The sequence below is a fragment of the Odontesthes bonariensis genome, chromosome 19 (genome assembly GCF_027942865.1).
Source record: "Odontesthes bonariensis isolate fOdoBon6 chromosome 19, fOdoBon6.hap1, whole genome shotgun sequence".
Classification (NCBI taxonomy): Eukaryota; Metazoa; Chordata; class Actinopteri; order Atheriniformes; family Atherinopsidae; genus Odontesthes; species Odontesthes bonariensis.
Genome location: NC_134524.1, coordinates 20990535 through 21015230, shown reverse-complemented (window position 1 = coordinate 21015230; position 24696 = coordinate 20990535). Strand labels below are relative to the sequence as shown.

General features: G+C 45.0%; 2 protein-coding genes across 7 annotated transcripts in view; both read left to right on the top strand.

Moving 5' to 3' along the window:
• The window catches only part of slc12a6 (solute carrier family 12 member 6), a 28657-nt gene extending 18484 nt beyond the window's left edge, over nt 1-10173 (top strand). For 2 of the 5 annotated variants that reach the window (XM_075451611.1, XM_075451615.1), the window contains 14 exons: nt 306-424; nt 526-624; nt 698-817; nt 989-1093; nt 1383-1551; nt 1660-1855; nt 1955-2124; nt 2225-2356; nt 2563-2670; nt 3453-3509; nt 5882-5956; nt 6118-6350; nt 6442-6575; nt 7776-10173. In XM_075451611.1, coding sequence (XP_075307726.1) covers nt 306-424; nt 526-624; nt 698-817; nt 989-1093; nt 1383-1551; nt 1660-1855; nt 1955-2124; nt 2225-2356; nt 2563-2670; nt 3453-3509; nt 5882-5956; nt 6118-6350; nt 6442-6575; nt 7776-7867 — 1809 coding nt within the window. In that variant the 3' untranslated portion in view covers nt 7868-10173. The remainder of the gene's footprint in view (nt 1-305; nt 425-525; nt 625-697; nt 818-988; nt 1094-1382; nt 1552-1659; nt 1856-1954; nt 2125-2224; nt 2357-2562; nt 2671-3452; nt 3510-5881; nt 5957-6117; nt 6351-6441; nt 6576-7775) is intronic. The other 3 variants (XM_075451612.1, XM_075451613.1, XM_075451614.1) reach the window with 3 other exon arrangements.
• A 753-nt stretch (nt 10174-10926) lies between these two features.
• On the top strand, nt 10927-23972 carry tox4b (TOX high mobility group box family member 4 b). 2 transcript variants are annotated; one of them, XM_075450720.1, is made up of 9 exons: nt 10927-11055; nt 14997-15065; nt 17484-17771; nt 17854-18114; nt 18195-18515; nt 18707-18787; nt 20790-21434; nt 22404-22558; nt 22683-23972. In XM_075450720.1, exons 1-9 carry the CDS (start codon nt 11050-11052, stop codon nt 22738-22740), a joined length of 1884 nt encoding a protein of 627 aa, XP_075306835.1. In that variant the 5' UTR covers nt 10927-11049; the 3' UTR covers nt 22741-23972. The 2 variants fall into 2 exon arrangements, with proteins under 2 accessions (XP_075306835.1, XP_075306834.1); XM_075450719.1 differs by having other exon boundaries at nt 10927-14420.
• The last annotated feature ends 724 nt before the right edge of the window (nt 23973-24696 follow it).

Genomic DNA, 24696 nt, shown 5'->3' with positions numbered 1-24696 from the left:
GCTAGATGAAAGGCATGGAAATGTCCGATTCCTTCCGTGATCGGCAATCGGGCAGATCATGATTTTGGTGATCGGTTCAAAAAATGCTGATTGGAGCATCACTAGTTTTTTAGCATTTCCAGTTATTATATAAAACACTGCTAATTCTAACCTGCAGCATGTAGAGATGGTTTGTAAATGTCAGCATTGAAAGTATTTGAACAGACAATTAGCACTCTGGAGGGATTTAGAGGGAAGGATTTATTAACTTGTGGGTAAACTGCTCCTTAAACTGTTGGCTCTCCCTGACTCCGTGTTTCTGCCAGGTGTTTGGCCACGGGAAGGCTAACGGGGAACCCACCTGGGCTCTGCTGCTAACTGCGCTGATAGCCGAACTTGGGATTCTCATCGCCTCTCTGGACTTGGTGGCTCCCATTCTTACAATGTAAGACACTGCTGTGTACATGTGTATGAGAATAAGAAAGGAGGTGGATACCTCCTCCCGCCAACCTGGGGGCTCTCTGTACTAATTTTCTGTCTCTTCAGGTTCTTCCTGATGTGCTACTTGTTCGTGAACCTGGCCTGCGCCCTCCAGACCCTCCTCAGGACACCCAACTGGAGGCCACGCTTTTCTTACTACCACTGGTACGAGCAAACACACACACGTGTTCAAACACAAACATACCCATGAATACACCTTTGGTGCTTGTCTGTCCAGGACTCTGTCATTTTTGGGAATGACCATCTGCCTGGCACTAATGTTCATATCCTCTTGGTACTACGCAATCGTTGCCATGGTGATTGCCGGCATGATCTACAAATACATTGAGTATCACGGGTATGTTGCCATGGAAATGTGCTCTGTCCACATGACTGTACATTTTCAGCACAATCTATAATTGCTTGCATGTTGTACTTTCGGTTGAGCTTGTTTCCACTTTGAACCCAACGTCCGTTTTTCTTGTGACGTCATGTTCGACCCTTCTGTTTGTCCACATATGTGCACCAGAGCAGAGAAGGAGTGGGGGGATGGGATCCGTGGTTTATCACTCAGCGCTGCTCGTTATGCCCTCCTGAGATTGGAGGAGGGACCTCCGCACACCAAAAACTGGAGGTGCTGAGTCTTGCTTAAAAAGTTTCTATTGGTCGCTGTTTCCAGAATCTCAAATGAACAGACTTTGTGGCTGGGGTGGGGTCCAAGATGTGCTAAATACATTACTGAATGGTGAATAAATGACAAAATCTGCTGCGCTAATCTCTAAAAAAAACCCAAACAACTTCTGTTTCTGGGCAGTCATTTCCTAAAGTGGGAGCTCTGCTTTTTCTCATATTTGCAAAGAATCGCAGTCCATCGATTCTCACTTGCTCACACGCTCGTTTTTTCCCATCCCTTTACTCCCCAGACCCCAGGTGTTAGTGTTACTAAAACTGGACGAAGACGCTCACGTCAAGTCTCCGCGCCTGCTGACATTCGCCAGCCAGCTGAAGGCGGGGAAGGGTCTGACCATCGTTGGCACCGTCGTCTCTGGCAACTTCCTGCAGAGCTACGGAGAGGCTCTAGCTGCTGAGCAGGTTTATCTTTCTTCAGCTTTCTCATCCTGTTGCTGTTTGGGTGAGGAAATGCCGACACCCGTAGGTCACGTTCAAAGCCTTTTTCAACTTGTACTTCTCCTCTGTCAGACCCTAAAGCACCTGATGGATAAGGAGCGCGTGAAGGGCTTCTGTCAATGCATAGTCGCTCAGAAGTCGCGGGAGGGTATCAGCCACATGATCCAGTCCAGCGGACTGGGAGGAATGAAGCCCAACACCGTAGTGATGGGCTGGCCTCACGCCTGGAGGCAAAGCGAGGACCCGCAGTCCTGGAAGACTTTCATCAGTGAGTTAGAGGATTGAGAAGAATTCTTTTATTTTTTTTTTTCACAGGTTTTTATTAATGAGCCAGGGGGCTAACTGCACTCCCCCCTTTACCTTTCAGACACAGTGCGGGTGACCACTGCAGCCCATTTGGCCTTGCTGGTCCCCAAGAACATCTCTCTGTTCCCCAGCAACAGTGAGCCCTGCACAGAGGGCTACATCGACGTCTGGTGGATCGTCCACGACGGTGGGATGCTGATGCTGCTGCCTTTCCTCTTGCGTCAACACAAGGTACTCCAACAGCATCCATCTTAGAAATGGGAAGAAAAAAAAAAGACTGCCAAGGGTTTTTGTCGAAGGGTTTCGTTTGAACTCCTTTGTCTCCCCTCAGGTGTGGCGTAAATGCAATATGCGAATTTTCACGGTGGCACAGATGGAGGATAATTCCATTCAAATGAAGAAGGATCTGGCAACGTTTCTTTATCATCTACGCATTGAGGCCGACGTGGAAGTAGTTGAGATGGTAAGCCTACGAGACTGAGGCCAAACGGTTCCTCCTGTCGCCTTAGTTTTAAAATCCTAAGAACACGAGCTTTCTGCTCTCTTTTTCAAATCTCTGAATTTGCTTTACTCTCACTTTAAGGTATGAAAGGATCCTTTTGAACACGAGGGATTTTTGTACAACAATGATACAGAATTCTGAGTCTGCCTGTCCCGTCCTCTCTGCAGCATGACAGCGATATCAGCGCGTACACCTATGAAAGGACTCTGATGATGGAGCAGAGGTCTCAGATGCTCAGACAGATGCGGCTTTCTAAATCCGATCGGGAGAAAGAGGTAAGTTTAAGTTCATTTGAACGCGTACGTAACGCCTTCACTGAGCATAGATTTTGAACATCCAACCTGTAGCTGAGAATCACGGTATTTTTGGGATCTGTGCTATTGGCTCTAGAACAACTAAATGCTAATTAATGGTAGCCAAAAAAAAAAGAATGTACCTTAGTATTTTTAAATCTTTTGCATTTGGGGTTTGCCTCGCCAACACTATCCATGCATGAGTGTGTAATCTGTCTACAGTACATTGTAAATGTGTGGATAACAGCAACTGTTATTTTCCTCAAAAACAAGCATCTGTGTTGTTCTTCTGCCTCTTGCCCATTTTGTTTGGTGTGTTTTTGAATGAGAGATGGAAACAAGCATGTGTGTTGTCGGCATGCTAAAACCCACACGGTTGCAAATTGTTTGGGCTTTCCCGCGGTCGGCTGCAGGGGGAGGGGGTCCTAATGGACCTTTCGCGCAGATAACAAAATTTACCTCACCAAAAAGCCTTGCATAGAAGCGGACGCAGGAACCATAAATTGGCCTCAGCTGTCTGGCTATCAGGTTGTCCACCACTGGGATTTATAACAACCTCAAATTGCTTTTGGAGCTCCTGTGGCGGCTTATCGTTTTACTCCACGAATCCCTCCGCCGTGTCGAGGGAATTATTAACCCACTAGGACGCCTTCAGGGCCTGCCACATCTGGTCTTACTGGGTTAATTGAATCAGCAGTCGTATGCGAGATGAGCCGTAACACACACACATCTTGTTTGTGAATGTCGTGCATCATTTTTATTAGGGAAACCCTGGTAGCAGCAGCAGTAGGCCAGAGGCAGGTGGAGCTGCAAGAACTCAGGTGAGGTTTGTGGATACAGTGAGATGGGAGGTCATGATATCACACTTTGATATTTGTAAGTCATAGATAATGTTTTGGATATATGTTTTTCTATCCAAATGGTTTCATTTATAAAAAAAAAAAAAAAGGGGGGGAAGTTTTAATTTGATTGAAAATTTAAAAGGGAAAAAAAATCTATCCAAGTCTTGATTTAAGGTAAAAATTGTCTAAATTGACAAGATAAGGGGTTAATTTTCTTTAAATCGGCTCCTAAGTCCTTGTTCCCCCCCATGGTTTCCACATAACATCAGTTTGTGTTCGGTCATCAGTCAGAGACGCATGAAAGGACGCGGCTGACATTGCAAGGTGTTCTTGTGTAACTAACAATCAAATTCAAGGACTTCAAACCCACTTGGGACAATCTCCTTGAAGAATCCAACCCCCCCTTCCCCCCAAAAAAAGTTGAACACAAGGACAGCAAGTCCTATTCAGCTTTTTTTTTTTTTTTTTTTTTTCTTTAATCAAAATTCATGTCATCTCCTTTTGCCGCTGGTCCCCTCAGAGGGTACGCTGGAGTTTTGATGACGTAAGTAGTCGGTAGTAGAGTGCGAAGTAGAAGCAGTTTTTAGCCCCAATGCACACCTCTGACCTTCTGCGGGAGTAGTGGGAACCCTTCAGAAAAAGAGTGGACCTCATTTGGAATCTATTCTCTGATTGCATATTATAGATATGATGGATGGAGTTTTGCAGTTTGACGGTCAACCTTTTTTTTTTTCCTTTTTTTTTTTTTCTGTCTCTTCCCTCACAAAGCTGTACATTCATTACAAGTGAGCGGCAGATCTGTCTGAGAGAATTGAAATTGCCATTCATTGGAAGATTTCATTTCTTTATAGGGATGTCACGATCAGGTTTTTTTGCCTCCGAGTCATTTGATTTTGAGTATCTGCCAATAACCGAGTCCTGATCCGATACTTCTACAGTACATAAAAAAAATGAATAACGGCAAAGAAACAGATCCAGGATGTCCCTGATTATTATTTTATTCACCTTATTTTATCATTTAACACTTATAAACAGAGCACTTCTGTGAGGTAGCTTGAACAAAAAAAGTAATCAAGTAATATACAAATTCTTCACATTGGAGTTTAGTGCAACAATGTTTATAAATAAAAACGAGCAGCAGCTCTACTTGAAATACCTGGCAGGCATGTAAACAAATAAGCAAATTAAAGTGGCAAAGTGTTGTAAAGTAAGGCCAGTAATGTGCTTTAACTGCACTCCTAATTCCTACTCTCCTGCTCTGGCTTCCAACATCACCAACATCTCTACCTTGTCAGGTTTGAGCCTGTTCCTGTTCTCATCAAGGATGTTAGCCATGTCCTCGCCACCTCTTTAAAATCCCAAGTTTGCATATCTCACAGTTTGGAATGGCAACATTTTTGTCATCCACTTTAAAATACCTCCACACCGCAGAAATTCGCGCCCCCCAGCCTCAAGCTGTTGCCGTGCGTTGCCGTGCGTTGCCGTGCGTTGCCGTGCGTTGCCGTGCGTTGCCGTGCGTTGCTGTGCGTTGCCTTGCGTTGCCGTGCTTTCCTTGCGTTGCCTTGCGTTGCCGTGCGTTGCCGTGCGTTGCCGTGCGTTGCCGTGCGTTGCCGTGCGTTGCCGTGCTTTGCCTTGCGTTGCCTTGCGTTGCCTTGCGTTGCCTTGCGTTGCCTTGCGTTGCCGTGCGTTGATTCTGTGTGGAGTTGAGACGGTCTGACTCTGTACCGCCACATTACAGTAGATACTAAGCTGTTATTTTTTCCTATTTGTTTTGAAATATTATAGTTCTGATTTTTAAAAAATAAATAAAATATTGTGAATAAATGTACATGTGTATATATAGGCTATATATCCGATCCCTGATCGGGATGAAACGTCTGATTCCGATCGAGTCTGAAACCACGTGATCGGATCGGGACATCCCTAGTTCTTTATCTGAAGGATTTGATGAAAAGCTAAAGAGTCTCATTCAGTATTTTTATTTTATTTTATTTTTTTTATATATATATATATATATATATATACTGACCTGGGTCAAATATGCTTGTTTATCCCACATTTGCCTTTCATTAAATTGGCTGACCTGAAAGAGCAGTTATCCTTCACTCCAAATACATTTTAGGCAATCTTTCTTTTCCTTCTCCAACCCCCGGACTCTCGGACGCCTTTTGACTCGGGTCTTGTTTCTTTTTTTTCTTTTTTTTATTTATTAATTTGATAGGAAATTTAGCTCCGACACTCCTGCACCCCTTTAGTTCTTCCAGCGTTTTTGCTAGAGTAGAAGCAGAGTAGATGTGATCTTTTTTTTTTTTTTTTCTTCAGCAAGTTAGGTGACCTTGTGCTGTCTGTAGGTGTATCTCTCCCCCAGGTTCGGGAGTAGCGGAGTCCACCCATCAAACACCGTCAAAGGAGACAGAGGCAGACAGGTACAAAGAGATAGACAAACAAGTGTAAGAGTCAGCAGGTCGTTGTTAGGAGGAGGGGGGAGGGCGCATGAGGTAGAAAAAAAAAAAAAGAGAGAACAGGATGGGACTGAAGCGGAGATGAGATGAAAGAGCGCACTTCTGTGTGTCTGTGTGCAAACCAGGCTCAGCTGGTGAAGGACCGGAACTCTATGCTGCGTTTGACGAGCATCGGGTCGGATGACGACGACGACACGGATGGCGGAGAGCGAGACAGAGCTGTGAGCAGCGGCGGCAGCACCGAGCACCACCGGCGCGTTCAGATGACTTGGACCAAAGAGAAGACCTCACAGTACAGAGCAACACACTCTGGCTGCTCCACACCGGAAGGCTTCAGAGACATGCTGAGCATCAGGCCGTGAGTTGGGAATAATACAAACATCTCTGGTAAGGCCACGGCATTGTTGTCTCTTAGTTGGGGGGGTTAAATGTGTCTTGTGTTCTTTCAGGGACCACTCCAACGTCAGGCGGATGCACACTGCTGTCAAACTGAATGAGGTCATCGTCAACAAATCCCACGATGCCCGGCTTGTTTTGCTCAACATGCCAGGACCTCCCAGGAACACTGAGGGAGATGAGAACTGTATCCTAATCACTGAAGCTGTTGTAGCTTGTTTGTTCTAAAAAGTAATGCTCCTAACTGGTACACATCGTCAAACACGCATTTTCTTACGGTTTTAACTAGTTTAAGTAGAAAAGGAACGGGTGTTGTTCCACATTCAAAGCATTGGACCTGTTGTAGCATGTTTCTACCACTTGGGGGCAGTATCAGAAGTAGGTGGAATAGTTTGAGGTGTGGGCAGCTCTACCTGTGATGAGACGTTGTTGTCAAAGGTCCCCTACCTGTTAAAGCCAACTTTTAACTTTTAACATTCTGCTTACGTAGCGCATATGTCTCATGATACGAAGAATGCAAACGCACCGTTTGGATCCTGAGACGGGTTGGAAGAAATCTAGTATTTAGTGTATGCACTGCCCAGTTGAAGCAGCACGCAATTTGGTCAAAATTTTGCTTTTTTCTTTTTTTTTGAGGGGGGGGGGGGCAAGACGGTGACGAAGCTCCAACATGGCAGCGGACACAACGTTACCGTTCGATGCAGCCTTAGAAAGTGTTTTAAGTAGCTTAGAACGCAAGTTTACTTTTATTGAACTTTTTTTTCTTCTTCTTCCTCGTCGAATTTCTGTCGTCATCTGGTATAAGTGATACAATTGGCTATGAATCGTGCGCAAAGCAGCATGGGAAGAACCAGACGCCATTTGATAGACATTCGTAGCGCCCAATAAACGGCTCTAGGCATTTGTAAACCACGCCTCAAATACGAGAAAATGCACACCTAGTTCCCAGACCACCATCTCATCGAGATTGTGGACACGTCAGCCAGGCTAGATGAATGTTGGAAGTCAGGCAGGTTTGAATCCTTCAGACATAACTTGCTAGGCTCGCGGAGATGTCGTTCTCCCATTGTATGATTTGCTGCATTGAAAAAGTTGGATATTCAAAGAGCTTGGTGAAGAAACTGCGCTTTGCTCCGGAAACTCACCAGAATTTAGTAACACATCGGCAAGACCAACCCAACTTCTAAAATCTTCAACTGCACAAGGGCAGCCGTTCAGCGATAATGCAGCCATTTCAAATTCTTTCATTTTGAAGCACTGAGCTCTAGATTTAGGAAAAGGTAGAGAAAAGCATGTATCACTCTTCTAGCACTAAGAATGAAATGCTTCAGTGATGTTTTAAATCAACCTGCAGCGTGATGGAAATGTTCGTTAACCCGCTCACCAGACATGGAGTTCTTGGAAGTTCTAACTGAAGGTTTGGAGCGTGTCCTGTTAGTCCGAGGTGGAGGAAGTGAAGTCATCACCATCTACTCCTGATTGGACAATCGCAGGAAGCCAGCGTTAAACAAGCAGCCAATCATCCAAAGCTGGGAGCAGGGAGATGATTGGATCTGGGGGAGGGGCGTTGGCCCACTCAGAAAGACTGTCACTGACTGCAGCATCAGTCGTCACGCCCAACAGCCCACACAGCCCTTCTCTTGTCATCTTCACACCTTTTCTGCCATGACAATGATTTCCATTCCACAAATGCCAAGTTGGAATAATGCCAACACAAATCCACGATTGTGCAACAAAAAAAACCACAAAGTGATCAGTTCTCTGTGTGTGTGTGTGTGTGCGTGTGTGTGTGTTTGTCTTTCTGTGAGTGTCAACCTCCTGAAGGATCTTTAATCCGTCGAAGAGACCAGCATTTGGTTGGGAGCAGGCGCGTTTGGGTGGTGGACTAGTTAATGGTGGGGGGCGGGGGGTATGAGAAGGGTCCCAGAACGGAGCAATTCAGCTCCACTGACAAGACTCAGGGTTGCTTTTTTGTACAGAATGTATTTTGGAAGTAGGTGTGAGCTTTTGATGTGAGGCCTGAATGTCTGAATTTGTCCTCAAAGGCAAAGAGGGGCTTTTTTTTTTTCTTCTTCCCAGCACAACATGTAAAGACTGGAAAAGGAAGGTCTAATTTAAAACCCACTTAGATGAAAATGGATATCAGTGTCCTGACTGAAGATTTTAACAATTTTAGGGGAACTCTAATTGATAAGACGTTCGTTGCACATCAGTTTGCTGCATTCTCAGAAAATGTTTTATCCACATTATAGTTGAAGGAGCAGCAACTTTTTAATTATTTCCTCGCATTTGCCTGCATTCGCTGCTATTTCCTAGAATCGGATGTCTCCCGTGGAAGCCCAATTTTATAATGAGAAACAAAAAAACCAAAACCTTTTTCCTCAAATTTTCTTTTATTTTCCAACTTCATTTCTGGGGTCAGTTGTTTTCATTGTGAACAGAACTGAACCTGGAAAAACAATAAATAACTAAATGGTTACTAACAGACGGTGTTGCTGCAGAAATTTAAGCGGGAATATTTTTTTTTATTTTTATTATTATTATTATTATTATTATGTTCGATACGGTCAGTAAAAATTGTCAAAATGACGAGAACAAAATTGGACGCAGTAAATCAAAAAATTTACGCAGTAAATAAAAAAATTATTTTTGGAGGAAGAAGAGTTTTTGCATGAAAACTCCAAGTTGGGAGCCCACTCCAACCCACACCCTATACATTTTTTTTTTCTTTTTTTGTAAGTAAAAACATTCAATGAAAGACTTAAATTTGTCAGAATGATTAAAAAAAAAATTCAGAATTATTCTTTTTCTTTTAGGATTTTATTTAACTTTTTTTTTTTTTTACTCCCTGGAGAAAATGGGCTTCTGTACTACCCATTACTCCATAACCGTGAAAAACGACTTACCGAGAGGCACATATCTTTAACTGTTAAACCGTTGCGCGGCAGTGGCCTGCTCCGATAGTGTGTGTTGTCAGCTGTGCGAAAGGAAATGGGTGAAACGAGGAGGAAGGGGCATCTTTCACTACGTGTTTTTTTTTTTTTAATTGTTTTTATTGTTGACGTTCAGTTCCTGAAAAACCAAAATTATATCAATGCAAAGGAGCGCATCAGAGGTTGTCCCTGTGCCGTGCTGTCAGCTGGCCTATGTCGGACTACGTGTGAATAGTTTTTGTTATTTAGCGACGGGGTTCTTTCAACGTAAAGTACGTTTGTAAACCTGAGGTTTCTACTTTTTTGGCTGTCGTTGTGAAAATCTCGGAAAGGGAAGAGCCTGGAAGTTGTTGACAGACTGGAACCTTGTGGAGTGGATAACTGCACTGCATGTGTGTCGATGTTTGTATGTGGATGTGTGAATGTTACTTATGCATTTTGCATTCCTTCTCAAGAGGGCATTGGCAGTTTTGTGTGGTGTGAGCTTTTCCCCTTAAAATCAGCTTCACTGCACACCTGAAATAAATGTGCTGACATCCTGTGCGCTGTATGTGTGTGTGTGTGTGTGAGTGTGTGTGACTGTTGAGCTTATCGCTGCAGTAAATGAGCATGTCCAAACTAGATGAGTTTGATTCCACTCTTATGCTTTGTTCTCGTTGTTTTTTACGGTATTGTTCGAGGATTCTGTTATGTTTTTACTTTCTACACATTGTTTTCTTCCTTGTACAGAAGAACAAAAAGGATCGTTGAGTTTTATCTTGTTTTTTTTTTTTGTTACATTAATATAAAAGTGAATCAAAAAGTTTTTTGCTTGGAAAAAAAAATTAGAATAAAAAGGCAATTTTGATTAAACGTTTCAAGATTGTGTTGCTTTGATAAGAATATGTCTGCCTGTTAGAAGCAGTAACGGTTTAACTAAGTTTCTTTTTTTAAGTTCCTTGTTTTCTTCTAACGAGGAGTTTTCTTTTTTTTTAAATCAAGGTAATAATTTTTATATAAATCTTTATAATTTATGCCATTTTTGATTAAGAACACATTCTGGGGTTATTGCATTTTGCATCGGCAGCCAAGAACTGCTTCACTCCACCATCACTGGACCCAATTTTTTATTTATAGACAGGGCAGAACAGTTTCTAAGAGATAGAATATGTTAACACAAAGATAAAACAATAAAAACGAGGTTGTGGGGATACACAAATACACTTTAATCTGTTTCCACCCATGTTTTTTTTTCGTTGCTGCGGATTAAGGCATTTGGTACTCATGCAAGACAAATAAGGAAACACATTTTAAAATGACCCATTTATGACAAGTATACAATGCAACAGACCTACAGAAACAATTCAGCTGACAAACAATTTCTGATTTATTTAAAGTACCATTTAAAAAAAAAAAAAAAAAAAAAAAAAAAAATCTTTTGGTTCTTTGAAGATTGTAAAATGTTCCTGTTGATTTTTATTTTTTATTTCTGCGTATAAGAAGTATTGACAAGTCGGGATTTCGGGACTAAAGTCATTCAGTAATGATGAACACAACTGCCACGTTATCTGACTTTTATTCTGGAACGCTAGCTTTTTCATGCGTGACGTTACTTCCAGACGCGCGAGCAATCCGGAAGCCGGTGCCATGTTGTGAAATTTGAGGAAATCAGATGTGAGCAGATCAGAAGTTCACACTAGCAAAAGTGGGATTTAAAAACAAAACGTGAATCAGATTTCGGGGGTGAGCATGGAGGTAAGAGTAGTTGGTATTAGAAACTTTTGACACAATAAAAATAATCATTATTGTCAACTACAACACACGATCTTTGGTTGTCACAAACACAACAATGATGGCCTTGTTGGGAGCGGATGACCCGGTCTGACCTGATTAATTATCCCTTTATTTAATTGATCTATTTAACTTGACTTTATCCAATCAACCATTTAGTGACTGTAAATCCTGCGCAGTAAAGGCCCAAGTATAAACAAGTTGTTCTTAGTGTGAGACGGTGTTACACCATGATTTCAAGGGTTTGCCTTCACCATCAGTCACCGAACCAGCTGATGTTAAATGTCTGCTCACAAGTTAAGAGTAAAACCGTTATACCGGTAGTGAATTGTTGGGGGTGGGGGGGGAATCCAATTTACACCTCAGCTCTAAGGATTGCGTTGGACTGAAAGAGGCAGAACTTGGGGTAAGATTTTCTGCGTCAAAAGCTGAAATCAGTCGAGCTCCTAAACTCTGTTTGTTCTTGAAACATTAACGAGCCTTTTTGACTTTATGAAAGTGTTTCTTGTTGAATGTCGTACCCGGAAATTGTTATTGCAAACGGTAAGAATGTAGCTAAATTAATTCTGGCTTCGAGTGGATGGCTTAAGCATAGCGACGGGCAGCTTCCTGTCGTGGCTTTCAAAATAAAAGTAAGCGCTCGTCAAACTTTGTCAACAAAAGCCCATCAAATTTTCCTAAAACTCGTACTTTGGAGCGTTGGGTTGTTGTAAGAGGTATATATGTTTGAGCCTGAATGATTGAAAGCTTTTATTCAGTTTAATTGTATTTAGGAATTGTAACGCAGGTAAATTCCAACTTATAGTTTTATTTGAATTGTCATAAGCAAAGTCAAATACAGTACTTCAAACTGAAAATATTCACATAAAAGGATACGCCTTTCGTACCGAGCCATTCAAATTAAAAACACAAATGACATGAGCAAGCCCGGATGAGTCATTTGCAGTTTAATTGCTCCTCATGACATGTAGTTTATGACCTCAAAATACAGTAAAAATCTAGTTACCCATTAACTGGTCAACACAGTGTACACAAATTTAGACACAACTAACCATCTGTTTTGAATGAGTAGATGAGTTCAAACTTTAGACTAATACCATATGTTTTGTATAACTTGGGCAAACTAATAGTGTTGGCTTTATACATTGAGCTCGAGACTTTCTAAAGCCCCTGAAATGTCAGACAATATACAAACTGTAGCTGTCTGCCTCCTTCTCTTGCCATCCCCTCATCCCAACTGGTAGAAGCAGATAGCTGAACACTTCGAGTCTAAAGCTGTTTTTCCTGTTTGTTCGGCGTCTTTCTTTCTTCTTCCTTTTGTCATCAAGTGGTTGCTCCTAGGTATTTGTTGGCTTTCTCGCATCATATTGCTGTAAAGAGCCTGTAATATGACCCTAAGTTATGATGATTTTTAATGCAGTTTGGTGAAGTATGAATGGAGGTGAATTAAACTGAAAAAATCTAATTGCAAATTGTTCTACAGTACCCAGACAGCTCTGCAGCTTTAGCCACTCTTTGAGCTCTGTTGTGAGGCTTCTAGATTCTTGCAAAATTTTTGCAAACTCACGATCACAAAAGAACCCGTCTGAGCACACACATCTGAACCAATCTGTGTTTTAAGCGTACTAATCACCAGTGTCTGTGTGCTTTCACAGTCATCCATCTAATGGTAGTCTCACACGAGTAAACAAAAGGCTGATTGGTTCAAAGTTGCTTGTGATAGAGTCAACTCTGACCCTTCAGTCTGTAGTCTGAGGCTCTTATACACCCATCCAATGCGAAACACCAGAAGTGACAAGAGGCTGGGTCTTTTTACGTCGCTATCATTTAAACCAACAAAAAAAAAAGCGCTTGAACACACTGAAAAAAGGACTCCAAACTGCTTGCCAGGATGTACAATCTGCACCTGCGCAAGGGGATACAGCTCGCCAATGCTGATAGGGGCAGTAGTATAGTCGTGATGCAAGCGTTGCTTGTTTTTCAGAAATGAAGACGGCAAATGAGATGAGATTGTGTGTGATATGTTGAAGGTGGTCACGAACAGCCAATCTGAGTGAGCTCTAGTGACAGCTGCGAGGGCGATTCTAAAAGTTGAATTGAGCTGAAAAGAAGATGTGAGCGAAGTCCCACCAAGGCGACAGGGTGCACACACCAAAAATACGAGGGAGACAGTCGTTCACTGACGCTCCACACACAATCGATGGCGGAATGTTGGCTTTTGACGACGATCCTTCATTCTTTGGAAGAGGAGAAAACCAGTACGGTTGTTGCGGATGGGGATCACTTTTGTTTAGATTGAAAATGTAGCATTGGTCTTGGATGCGAATGTGCTATTTGAGCAGGTGGTTTTTGGTCTCTCATGTGTGTCAGGGCTGAAGGCTTTTAAAGAGAGAACCCCAATTAGGTTTTCCTGCTCATGATGATACACTTCGTTTTATCTTTAGCAATTATTACAATTCATTTTTCGTTTTTTTTTTGACCAATCTAATCTGGCGCTGTTGTTTTATTTTGAAACCCCAATCGCTCCACATCCGGCCTTTTCTCCGTCGAACATGACAGCTCTCGTGTAGCCCATCCATGATCCGTGTATCGGGATCCATTGAGCGTCCTGATCCGGGCCAAGACCGAGCAGAAAACGGGGATTCGCTCTGTTTTCCTCCACCGTCGGACACCTTGAACCGATTACGGTCGTTTTCCACGTTCCGGCGGCCATAAGCAGCCCGCCCGTTACATGTCCACGGATGAGTTAGCTCCACGCGGCCGCTGACTCAATGCTACGCTCGCGGACCGGCAGACAAACGGGCGCCAGGCTGGTGTTGTAGTGAGCACCGCAGCTTTGCGTCAAAGCCAGCTAAAGCTAAACCGTTGTAGGACAAGTCAGCAAGAAAGACAGTTAATAGCCACGTTGCCCCGCGAGCTCGCCAGACGGCGGACAGGATATTTTTGGCACGGGAGCTGGTCAACACATGTCCACTTCTCCCATTTATCTGTGCCGAGACTGCTGTCGTTGACAGCTTTTGAATAAGAAATAACGCTAACCTTGTCACGGTGTTTAAGGGCTGGTTCTGAGAGCAATGTGAAACGGCTTCAACGTCACCTTAAGAATTTTCAGGCAACACCAAAGGGAGGGAATTTCGGCAAATTGCATGACTTAAACACAGAGCTTTTGACAGCACACACACACACACACACACACACACACATGAGGCCCGGTTGAAAAGATGGACCTGAATTTTTATTCGGATTTGACGGACGGTACCGGACAGCACGACGGGGATCCAGAGTTTCTGGATCCGCAGACCTTCAATGGATTTGACTCTGACAACAAGGTGACTATCAGGTGGCGACGAGGCGCGGTGGACGTTCTCATAAGTGCTTTGAGTTGAATGTCAGTGCACTTTGCTCTTGTGTTTGTATTTTATGCTACCTGTGAAATCCATATTTTTCTTAACAAAGCACCTTTACCGCCGAACGTCCAAGAAATCCATGAACATCTGTGTCTCATTAATCATCACTTAAGCCACCCACCCTCTCTCTCTCTCTAATATAATCTAACATCCTACTCCCGTTGCTCAAAATGAAATGAACGTTGATTTAACACAATGTCTTGCACAGTCTGCTTGCTTCAGTGGGCACATCCTGCACACTGCAGGAGGAGCATTTTGAATTCAACGAAAACGGGCAGTGTGTTGTGGCTCTTTTGCTCTTTCGCCTCTCATTCACTTTGCATGGGTCGACGTGCACTGCCCGACTGAATTGTGGGTCCTCCGCTTCCCTTTGCAAGTGTCGCCTGAGTGAGAGAGAATTGAGATGAGTTCGGGTTCAAGAGAGCCTGAGTACAAGACGCAAAAATTGCCGGGGAACCCCGCTGCTACCCTCTTAACTTGTACACCTGTGTGTTTCAGTTCCCCGGAGGCAGTGACAACTACCTGACAATTTCTGGGTCCGGCCATCCCTTCCTCTCTTCTTCCGAGGTAGGGCCCACCTTGTGTGATGGCACTAGGTTTTGTTTGTCACGACAGAGCCCCCCCCTTTTTGCTGCTTGATGTTATGTTGATGAGCCTCAAAAACCAAACAAATGCAGGTCCCTGCCTATCGTTTAAATGTGACCAACGGCGCATTCAGCGGACAGCTGCGCCTTGGTGCTGCGTTGCCCGGCCAACTTAAGTCCTCATAAAGCCATGAAGTTATAATGAGGATAGGATAAATCCTCCAAAGGATTATGTAGCCACACCAGAGGCGTGGAGTGATGTCTTAGTAGGGGAAACTTTGGGTTCTTTTCGAGGTTTTGTGGGTTAAAGGAGTCTTTGGCCTGCTACCAGGGTATACATCGCCATGGTGACTTAGGCTGGAGACCTAACCCGCTTTGGACAGCTTCGCGTCGCTTTCAGTGTGCGTTCTACTTTCACTTTCCTTGTTTTTGTTTAGGCAGTCTGTTTTTTTTTTGTTTTTTTTTTTTTGTGAGAAATATGCAGCTCCAGGTCCCTGTTTGTAATTGATGAGCTGCTGCCAGCACCGCCCCCTTCAGAGCCAGAAACCTGGGTCGGCTTAGCTGCATTATTTGGTGTTGATTGGGAGGGTTTGCACAGCTGTCTGACCAAATGCTAGCCTCTTATTGCTGGATGATATAAAGATTACACCACGCTGGACTGGTGACAGGTTAGCACGCTGAAAGTGTGGCATGTAGCAGTAGCCCAGAGTTCAGTCCTTACAGATCAAATATGCTTATTGTAGGTTTTTTTTTTTTTTTTTTTTTCTTTAGACTGTTCTCTTTTTGATGTCTCACCGTTTCCTTCTGCAGTTTTGCACCGACTATAGCAGCGTGGTTAAACATAGGTACACCAGTTAAGACCTATCCCATCGCTTGTACCGATCTAGCCCCTGAAGTCCGTTTCAGAGACTCCACGTGAGACGTTACGGTTGGCAAAACTTTTGCTTCTGTGAGGAATAAGTGAGCCGCGCCCGCATCTGCTGCTGTCCTGAATGCCACAACATTGAGTGGCCAAGCGACCAGTTATTCAAAGATTACCGTTTCTCCCTCTGAGAAGCCCATGCTTACTTATGCTGTCTGCATATCAGACGCTCCACACTCCTTCCCACTATAAGACTGAAGTCGTTTCAGTGTCGTGAGAGCATATAAAAACAACAATGTCAAATCAAACTATTGACCTTTCTGCCCTCGTTGGATCTGACAAGGTATGAACTATTTATGAAGGCATTTCACACACACTTCCCCCTCCACTTCAGACACCTGTTATAGGGTGAGTCATCAGACACCGTGTCAGACTACGCGTTGAACAAGCTGCAACTCTGAGTCATCCGAAGTATTAGGCAAAATGATGGTCGAGGGCAGGGGGGGCTTTTATTAGTAGCCTTTTCAGAAGTGTGTGGGAGGCAAAAAAATATAAGATACGTCAGGCGTGACATTAAAGGGATAGTTCGCCTCTTTTGACATGAAGCTGTATGACATCCCATACTAGCAATTTCGTTTATGAATATTTTCTTACCCCCCGCTGCGTCCCGTGAGCAGAGTTCCGGCCTCGTTTTTCGCGTTGACGAAAGTAGTCCAGCTAGTGGGCTGGGGGTTAAAAAAAAATAAAGCGTTTTGCTTCTCAAAACAATATGCGTTCAAAAGAGTAATACATTTGCGTCACAAAATCGTTCATCCAGGAAAAGTCAGACCTCACAATCGCTTGGCACTATTTTCTCTCCCTTCGCATCACTGCATGCTGTGCAGACCGAGCAGTCCTCTGCTTCCGAGCAGTAAACACCGTAACAGACGCAGCTGTCGGCAGGTGGCGAACTGTCCCTTTAACATCCTTGCCAGGTTGTCATCGAGGATCGAATCCTCAATGTCACGGTTGAGAGACGAGGGCTCTTTCGACTAAATGCACGATACTTTAGTTCTTTGATACTTTTAGATTCATTAGAAGAACAGAAGAAAGTCCTTGATGGTGGAGCACTGTGATTTAAAAAAAAAAAAAAAAAAAAAGAAAACACGAATCCAAATCTGTTCTTTTATTGTGGCGGTCACAGCATTTCGCTCGGACTGGACTGATCTCTGACCACGTCACGACAGCGAGCAAACGCTCCCCTACACTCTATGAAACGATCTTCATCTGAAAAACGACTTAAATGTAAAAATAAATAAATAAATGAAGTCTGCAGGGACACGGAGTGGGCCCGCCTGACTTGGTCCAGTGTTGCCACACAGACGCTCTGTGATAGAGGAAGTGTAAACAACTGTCTGATCCAGAGGAGACCCTTTGTAAATGTCCCTGCTGTAGTTGTGATCTGCTAATAATTGTTCTTTTTTTGGTGTTTGTTCACTCCTTTCCGTGCCGATTTTCCCTAACTTTTCGTCTCTTCCCCCCGGCTCCACTGCCCGCCAGACCTTCCACACTCCCAGCCTCGGCGATGAGGAGTTTGAGATCCCTCCCATCTCTCTGGACCCAGACTCGGCGCTCACCGTCTCCGATGTGGTGTCTCACTTCGGGGAGCTGTCGGACGCCGGTCCCTCGGACAGCGTGGTGGTTCCGGGGAACGCCGTGGTCGAAGGGGACGACCCGTCCTTTGCTTCCACTTATGTCAGTGCCCCCTCGCAGGGGCTGGAGCACCTGAGTCTGGGAGTCATGACCCAGTCGGGAGGAAGCGCTCTGTTGGGCTCCTCTCTGGGAATGGTGAGGAGTCCAAGATGTTTTACTGATCTCGACAATTCTCCCCGCTTTATTCTCCTGCTTACGCCGTCTTTCCGTCCCCTAGGATCTCGGTCATCCCATCGGCTCTCAGTTCAGCAGCTCGTCCCCGGTTACCATTGACGTCCCTCTGGGCGACATGGGCCAAGGTTTACTGGGGTCCAACCAGCTGACTACTATCGACCAGTCAGAGCTCAACGCTCAACTGGGGCTTGGCCTGGGAGGTGGAAACATATTGCAGCGACCCCAGTCACCCGAAAACCCTTTGTCGGCCACAGCGTCACCCACCAGCTCGCTCCAGGACGATGACATGGATGACTTCAGAAGGGTGAGCCTTCAAAGTGTTTTCATAAACCGTTTAACCGTTCCATCCTCTAACACGAAGTATCGTCTCTCCCTTCCAATCAGAGCGTCCTAGTCGAATCTCCCGTCTCTTTGGCCGTCTCCCCTGGAGTCATCTCTCTCGATCCGTCGCCGTCCGAGTCGCCGCTCTCTGCCCCGACCTCCAGCGTCTCCTCGGCCGCCGGGCGGAAAGGAGGGGCAGGGGGAGGGAAGAAGGGGAAGAAGAAGAAAGACCCCAATGAGCCTCAGAAGCCCGTGTCGGCCTACGCTTTGTTCTTCAGGGACACACAGGCAGCTATAAAGGGACAAAACCCCAACGCTACGTTTGGAGAAGTGTCGAAGATAGTGGCGTCCATGTGGGACAGTCTGGGGGAGGAACAGAAACAAGTAAGAGGGGGTTCCGGCAGTCCTGGGAAAGTGAGGGCTGTAGATTTTCACATCTCGCTAAGACTAAAAACTTTTTGAGATGGCGTGCTGTGTGGATGATGAAAGTGGGAGAAAAAGGGATTCGAACACACTTTTCATGTCGGCGATTGATTTCCCCCCTTCTTCTTCTTTGTTCTTTTTTTTTTCCGCAGGTTTACAAACGGAAAAATGAAGCAGCGAAAAAGGAATATTTGAAAGCGCTGGCAGAGTACAGGGCGAGCCGCTTTTCTCAGGTGAGTGACGCTCGACAGGAACTGCGACGCAGTAGAAGCACGAAGATGGGGGGCTGTTTCTTTTGTTTTTTTTCTAGTGATGCATTTGCTTTCAGGTGGTAAGGGACAATAGCACGAAATTCTCCGTCGTGATTCTATGGCGTAGTTTGATGTGTGTGTGTGTTAGGGGTTAAAAAAGTTTAAAAAACATCCAACTTTGGCGAAATATTCGCGTCAGACAGCCTATCAGCGTTGAGATTCTGGACGACAGTGACGTGGAGACAGATGGACAGGCGCTGTCTGTGACATGCAGATGGAAATTAGCTTCTAAGCTACAATCTGGTGCAGGTCATCTCTTTACTTTGTAATTAATGTACTTTGCACATGGTCCCTGACTAAATAAAATAAAAAAATTAAATCACCGCCTCCAGGAGTTGCGTCTGGATGACGGCCGCCTCCAGCGGCACCCCAGGCCCACCAGGACCCAGCCCGACGACCCAGTTTGGTGGCCTGCTCGGGAAGATCGGTGCCGTGATCTCTCGGCGGGACGCCGGCTGCAGGCGCTCCGCAGCTGGGCCGCGGCTCCGTTTCAGCTGCGGGGCGCCTGTGGTTGGTGTCCTGCCGAGAGATCGTGGCGCCGGTCCTCCCAAGCGGGTCGTCGGGCTGGGTCCTGGTGGGCCTGGGGTGCAGCTGGAGGCGGCCGTCATCCAGACGCAACTCCTGGAGAAGGCGGTGAAATTATCCGAGCTGCACCACCGGATGATGTCACTGATCCAGACACGACGGCGTGTGCGTTTCAGACGAATCTCGGACTGCCACAGCAGGTACAAGGATGCGATGGTACTTATATCAGCCATGGATAGCCCCTTGAGCTATTCACTCGTTTTTTACTCGCGCGAAAGAGGCGAAGGAGGCGAGGGATTTCAATTTACACCCGCGGCAACACTCGCGCGAGTAACGCAGTGCGATCACTCGCACCGCGTTTGGTGGGAACGCACCGTAACACCACAAGGTAAACCCTGCTTTCTTTGCACTGGATTTGAGTGTCACAAACACACATACATGCGTACGGCTCTGATGGCTGTGGTCCCCGTGTCCCAGCACGGCATAACTGAGAAATTAAGGGGAACCGGTTCATTTTAGGATGAAAACTTGTTCATTTTTTTTATCTGTTCGCACTGAACTTTAAACTAGCTCTTTTGAAGTTTAATATTTCATTATTCTGAATCTCTGAAGGTAGATGCAGATGGATCGTTGTAGGTATTGTTCTAAATGGATAAGTGTGACAGCAGTGATGGAGGTAAAACAAACAACCGACAGCCAATGAAAACACGTCCTCTCCTCTGTGAGGCTGAAAGATGTTAAGCTCCTCGTCTGTACTCCACACGGTTCTGATTGGTGTTTTTCATGTGAACGAATGAATGCCATCCTGAAAAAACCCTGTGGCCCCTCCTCCAGCCCTCCTTGTACTATATACCGCTTTCCAGTGTGGGTCAGGAGGACTTTTATCCATTTTTCTACTTTGCAACTGAGTCCAGGAAACTCCTTCCAGGCTGAAACGCCAAGATAACTAACAAAGCAGGATGGAGCTATTTTTTTTTTTACTTTAACACTAAACCATCTCACATACTGCCAAGAAACTTTAAATGTTCTGTGGCTGGCTGCAAAAGAAACGACAGAAGTCTCCATCATTATTTATCGATGTATTTTTCTGTAAGTAGGGTTGTGCAAAGTACTTCTGGACAATATTGTAGATATGACAAAAAAATATTGAATGACTGTTTTAGTCCCACTAAAAGTAGACTTTCAAAAATCCACGTGAACATTTTAATCTAACTTAATTGACAAATGTTGCTTTGAACTCAGCCAAAGAATCAAAAACTCTTGTCATTCTTCTGTGTTGAACACTGGAACAAATCTGAAATAATATCCTAAAAGGATGAGAAATTTGGGCAAGAGGTGCACAGCACACTGGTGCTTCGGACCTTTTTAAACCTGTTCTTCTTCATTGCGTCCTCCTCAGGCTGCCATTGAAGTCATGGACACCGAACCATCGCCCCCACCTCCGGCTCCTGCCCCCGTTCCTATGGTGACGACCTCTCCTGCCACCGCAGCGGCCAGTCGCCCCACCAGATCCCAGCACTACAACCCCGAGGAGAACACCATCACCAACATCTGTACCTCCAACATCATCCTGGACCTGCCCCAGGTCACCACGCGCTCTCGCACCGGCGCCATCAAACCCCAGCCTCCGCCGGCGAGCTCTGCCCCCAACCTTCCGACCGTCACCAAGATCATCATCAAGCAGACGCCGCTGCCTTCTGGCGGGGTATCTGTCACCGCCACTACCGCGTCGTCGCCACGCCAGCCGCCCCCGCTGCAGCAGATGCAGAGCACCCCGCCTCCGCCCCGGCTGCAGCAGATGGTGCACGCCCAGGCTCCTCCGCCTCTGCAGGCCAAACCGCGGGGGGCTGCCACTGCTCCTCCTCCACTGCAGATAAAGATCGTCCCCTCATCACGGCAGTCGGACTCAACGTTGCCGGTCGTTGTGACGTCATCAGGGGAAACGCCCACATCGGGGGCAACCGCAACAAGTCTGACGGTGGAGGTGGGGCATACGGATGGCGTGGTGTCGGCCGGAGAGGAAGTGGCAGAAGCAGAGGAGGGGGTAAGTTGAGCTTGTGTGTTGGTGGGCACGTCGGACGTTTTCTTGCCTGGTTGCTACCAATGTTCCCTCTAATTTTTCATGTGTCTGGGCATACACACGAGCTCCCTGAGCACACTGAGGACCACTGTGAGCAACATCAGGTGTGCACCCTGTGGCCACACACCAGTATCACACCAGTATCACACCAGTATCACACCTGTTCAAAACCTTGGATCATAGCAAGTTACATGGCTTATTAGAAGAATCAAATCACGGCAGCTATTTTCATTGGTTTACTTTTAATATAAGTGATTTAGCCCATTTAAAATGAAAAAGACAAAACTCTTGTCGTTCATGAGATGTGTAGTATGTTATCTGTTATATGTGAGAGTCATGTATGCAGCCTGCATGTTTTGCAGAGTAGACCTTTCTCACTCGAAAAAGGAAAAATCTCACCCAGTTTCACCGCTTGTTCTTCTATTTGCACTCAGACAGCCATTCCATCCTAAAAAAAACGCATTTCTTTTTTACTTTGGCTTGGTGAGTGGATGTGTCGCTGGCGCTGCCCGTTCGTTTCGCCATGATAAGGGGCGTCTCCTAACTCCGCCGCACTGTTGTTAGCTAGCTAACCTGCACGGCGCGTATGGGCAGGGCACATATGCAAGCACTATCAATGCTCTGATTGGCTGCATAGCGTAAGTAAACCGTATCGTGTCATTGGCTGACCACCCGTCACTCACTACGTTATATTGAAAAATGGTACAGAAAAAACATTATTGGTCTAATTAATTAGATTAGATTAGATTAGGTCTAGTATTAGATATTAATTAAGACGTTTATGGTTAATTTTATTTTATGCGCTGCATAGATTTTCTTGTGCGCTGAGAATGTGCGCGATTGCGCAGCTTAGAGGGAACATTGGTCGCGACATAATTTGACAATAAATGTCGCGCAATTGCCTGAGTTTGTCTTTTTTGCCTCCTCACTCAGATGGAGGTGGAGCTGAATGTGGCCCCTGGTCCGAGTGTGACACCCACAGCCAGCCCAAACATCTGCGTGCGGGCGGGCTGCACGAACCCCGCCGTGGAGAGCAAAGACTGGGACAAGGAGTACTGTAGCAACGAGTGTGTCGCCACACACTGCAGGTGCGTGCGTTCGTTCGTTTGTTGTTGGTTTTTTGTCTTGGCCTGTTTCCAACAGACGACTTTTCACTTTGCCGGGTCGTTGGTTTTTCTTTTTTTCTAACGTTCTACCCTTTCTCCTCCACAGAGATGTTTTCATGGCCTGGTGTGCCATCCGAGGGCAGAACTCCACCACGGTCACATAGGGAAAAGACACACCTGACCGGGGGAGGAGGGGGGAGGGAAGGGGGGGACACAAAGAGACACAAAGACAAAGCACGAAATGCAAACAAACACGAATAACTTAAATAATAGACTCAGGTTTGGGTACATTACGGTTCAGTTTTTATCATGCTCACGTCATCTCGGGGACAAGAACGAAGACGGCAGAGTCGCAGGAAGGTATCTGAAAGCCGCCGCGGCGTCCTTCCCTGCAGCGGTCTCACTCTCCTGTCTGCAGGGTGCTGTCGAGAAAAACATGGCTCACATCCGGAGAGAAAGCTGCTGCTCCAATTGTTTCCTGTTGATCATGTTGTGAATTTAAACTAGGGACTTGATAAAAAAAGAAAAGAAATTATAATTTTATTTTATTTTTTTTTTTATGGACTAATTTTTTTTTTTTTTTTTTTTTTTTACTTTTTTTTTTGAGTAGAAAAAGCGGGAAGAATCCTTTTGATTAATTCATTTTACTCTAATGATTTCAGAACGACTACTTCATATGTGTGTGCTCTTCCCTTTATTGAGGTCTGAGGTCACAGTGGATGAAGTATGACTTTTGTTTATTTGGGTACTGGGTCAGTACTGCATTGCTGCGTTTGTGCCGACTGGTCAGCGGCAGCTTCGGATAACGTTCAGACCAACGGCTGTGCAGAGCACAAACACTCTTTAAAGTTACATTGAAGGCGTGTAAGAGGGTTGAATAATAAGACTACCACCAACTAAATTCAGTTGTATCAACCTAAAAAGCCACAAATTGGGGGGGGGGGGTCACTACGGGGAGGCACCCTTAGTTCAAAGGTCGTTCCTTCAAAAGTTTAAAACAGGTGCTAATATTCTTTGTCCTCATTTGTTCCTGCGACATTAAAGCTTTTTAAATCTGTGGTGCATATTTTGCTTCACGAGGAAGACTTGGGATCAAATACTCTGTTTGAGGAAGAAGAAAAAAAGAAAAAAGTTATTAAGAAGTAACCTCACCAGCTCTGACGACACCACTTACTGCAAAGGGATATAGGGTAGGCTGCGAGAGGAATATCGTCTTCCTTAACATGACATTGTGTCAACCTACCAACAAATGTTGAATATCGGATTATCATGGAAGGGATGTGTCCAAAAAAGCTGTTCCCCCGTCAGATGGAAGGATACAGTTTTTTTGATTTGGGTCATTGTGGATATCCTGGAAATGTTTTTAATTCTGGAATAAAAGTATTTTATCTTGTAATATACATTTTAGTGATACGCATCATGGAGAGGTAAACCCTTTTCTGTTTGAAGGTGTTGCATATCGGGGCAGGATTTTCAGGAAGTCGCGTGAAAAGCACGTGAATACAACTTCAAATGCCAAACACTTCACGTGTTACATGATGCAATTATTAAACAAAAACCGAGCCACGGTGCAAAGAGGAAAGACGTCGGGAGTGATCTTTGAAAAGCAATCGTTGCTGCTCATCGGCCTGGGAAAGGTCAGAAAGTCGTGTCCAAACAATTTGGAGTCTGTCATTCTACAGCCAGAAGGATTATTCACAAATGTTGTTTGTTGAATGGATGTCGATGCAGGTTCACCCCAAGGTCAGACTAATGGAATAGGGGGAAAAAAAAGAAGCTAAATCTCAGTTAGCATGTTGAATGTTCAAGTTCATGGCAGAAGATTTAGAAAAAGACCGAACAAGTAGGCCTCGTGACAAAAAAAAACGGCACAACGTTCGTAATTTTGCAAGCCGACACATCAAGACCACAGGAACACTGTCCTTTGGACAGACAAGGCCAAAGTGGAGAGATTTGGTCATAATGCCAAAACACAGAAAACCAAACGCAGCATATCCGCACACATGCCTCATACCAACTATCAAGCACGATGGTGGAGGGCTGATGATTTGGGCTTGTTTTGCAGCCACAGGACCTCAACAGCTTTTAGTCACTGAGTCAATCATAGACTGACATGACAA

Bases quoted from the DNA above. Each gene is read 5' to 3' on its own strand.
- tox4b (XM_075450719.1), top strand. From the start codon at position 14,313: ATGGACCTGAATTTTTATTCGGATTTGACGGACGGTACCGGACAGCAC. The intron at 15,066-17,483 runs GTAGGGCCCACC...ACTGCCCGCCAG, and splicing joins CCTTCCTCTCTTCTTCCGAG to ACCTTCCACACTCCCAGCCT. The intron at 18,788-20,789 runs GTGAGTGACGCT...CGTCCTCCTCAG, and splicing joins GGGCGAGCCGCTTTTCTCAG to GCTGCCATTGAAGTCATGGA.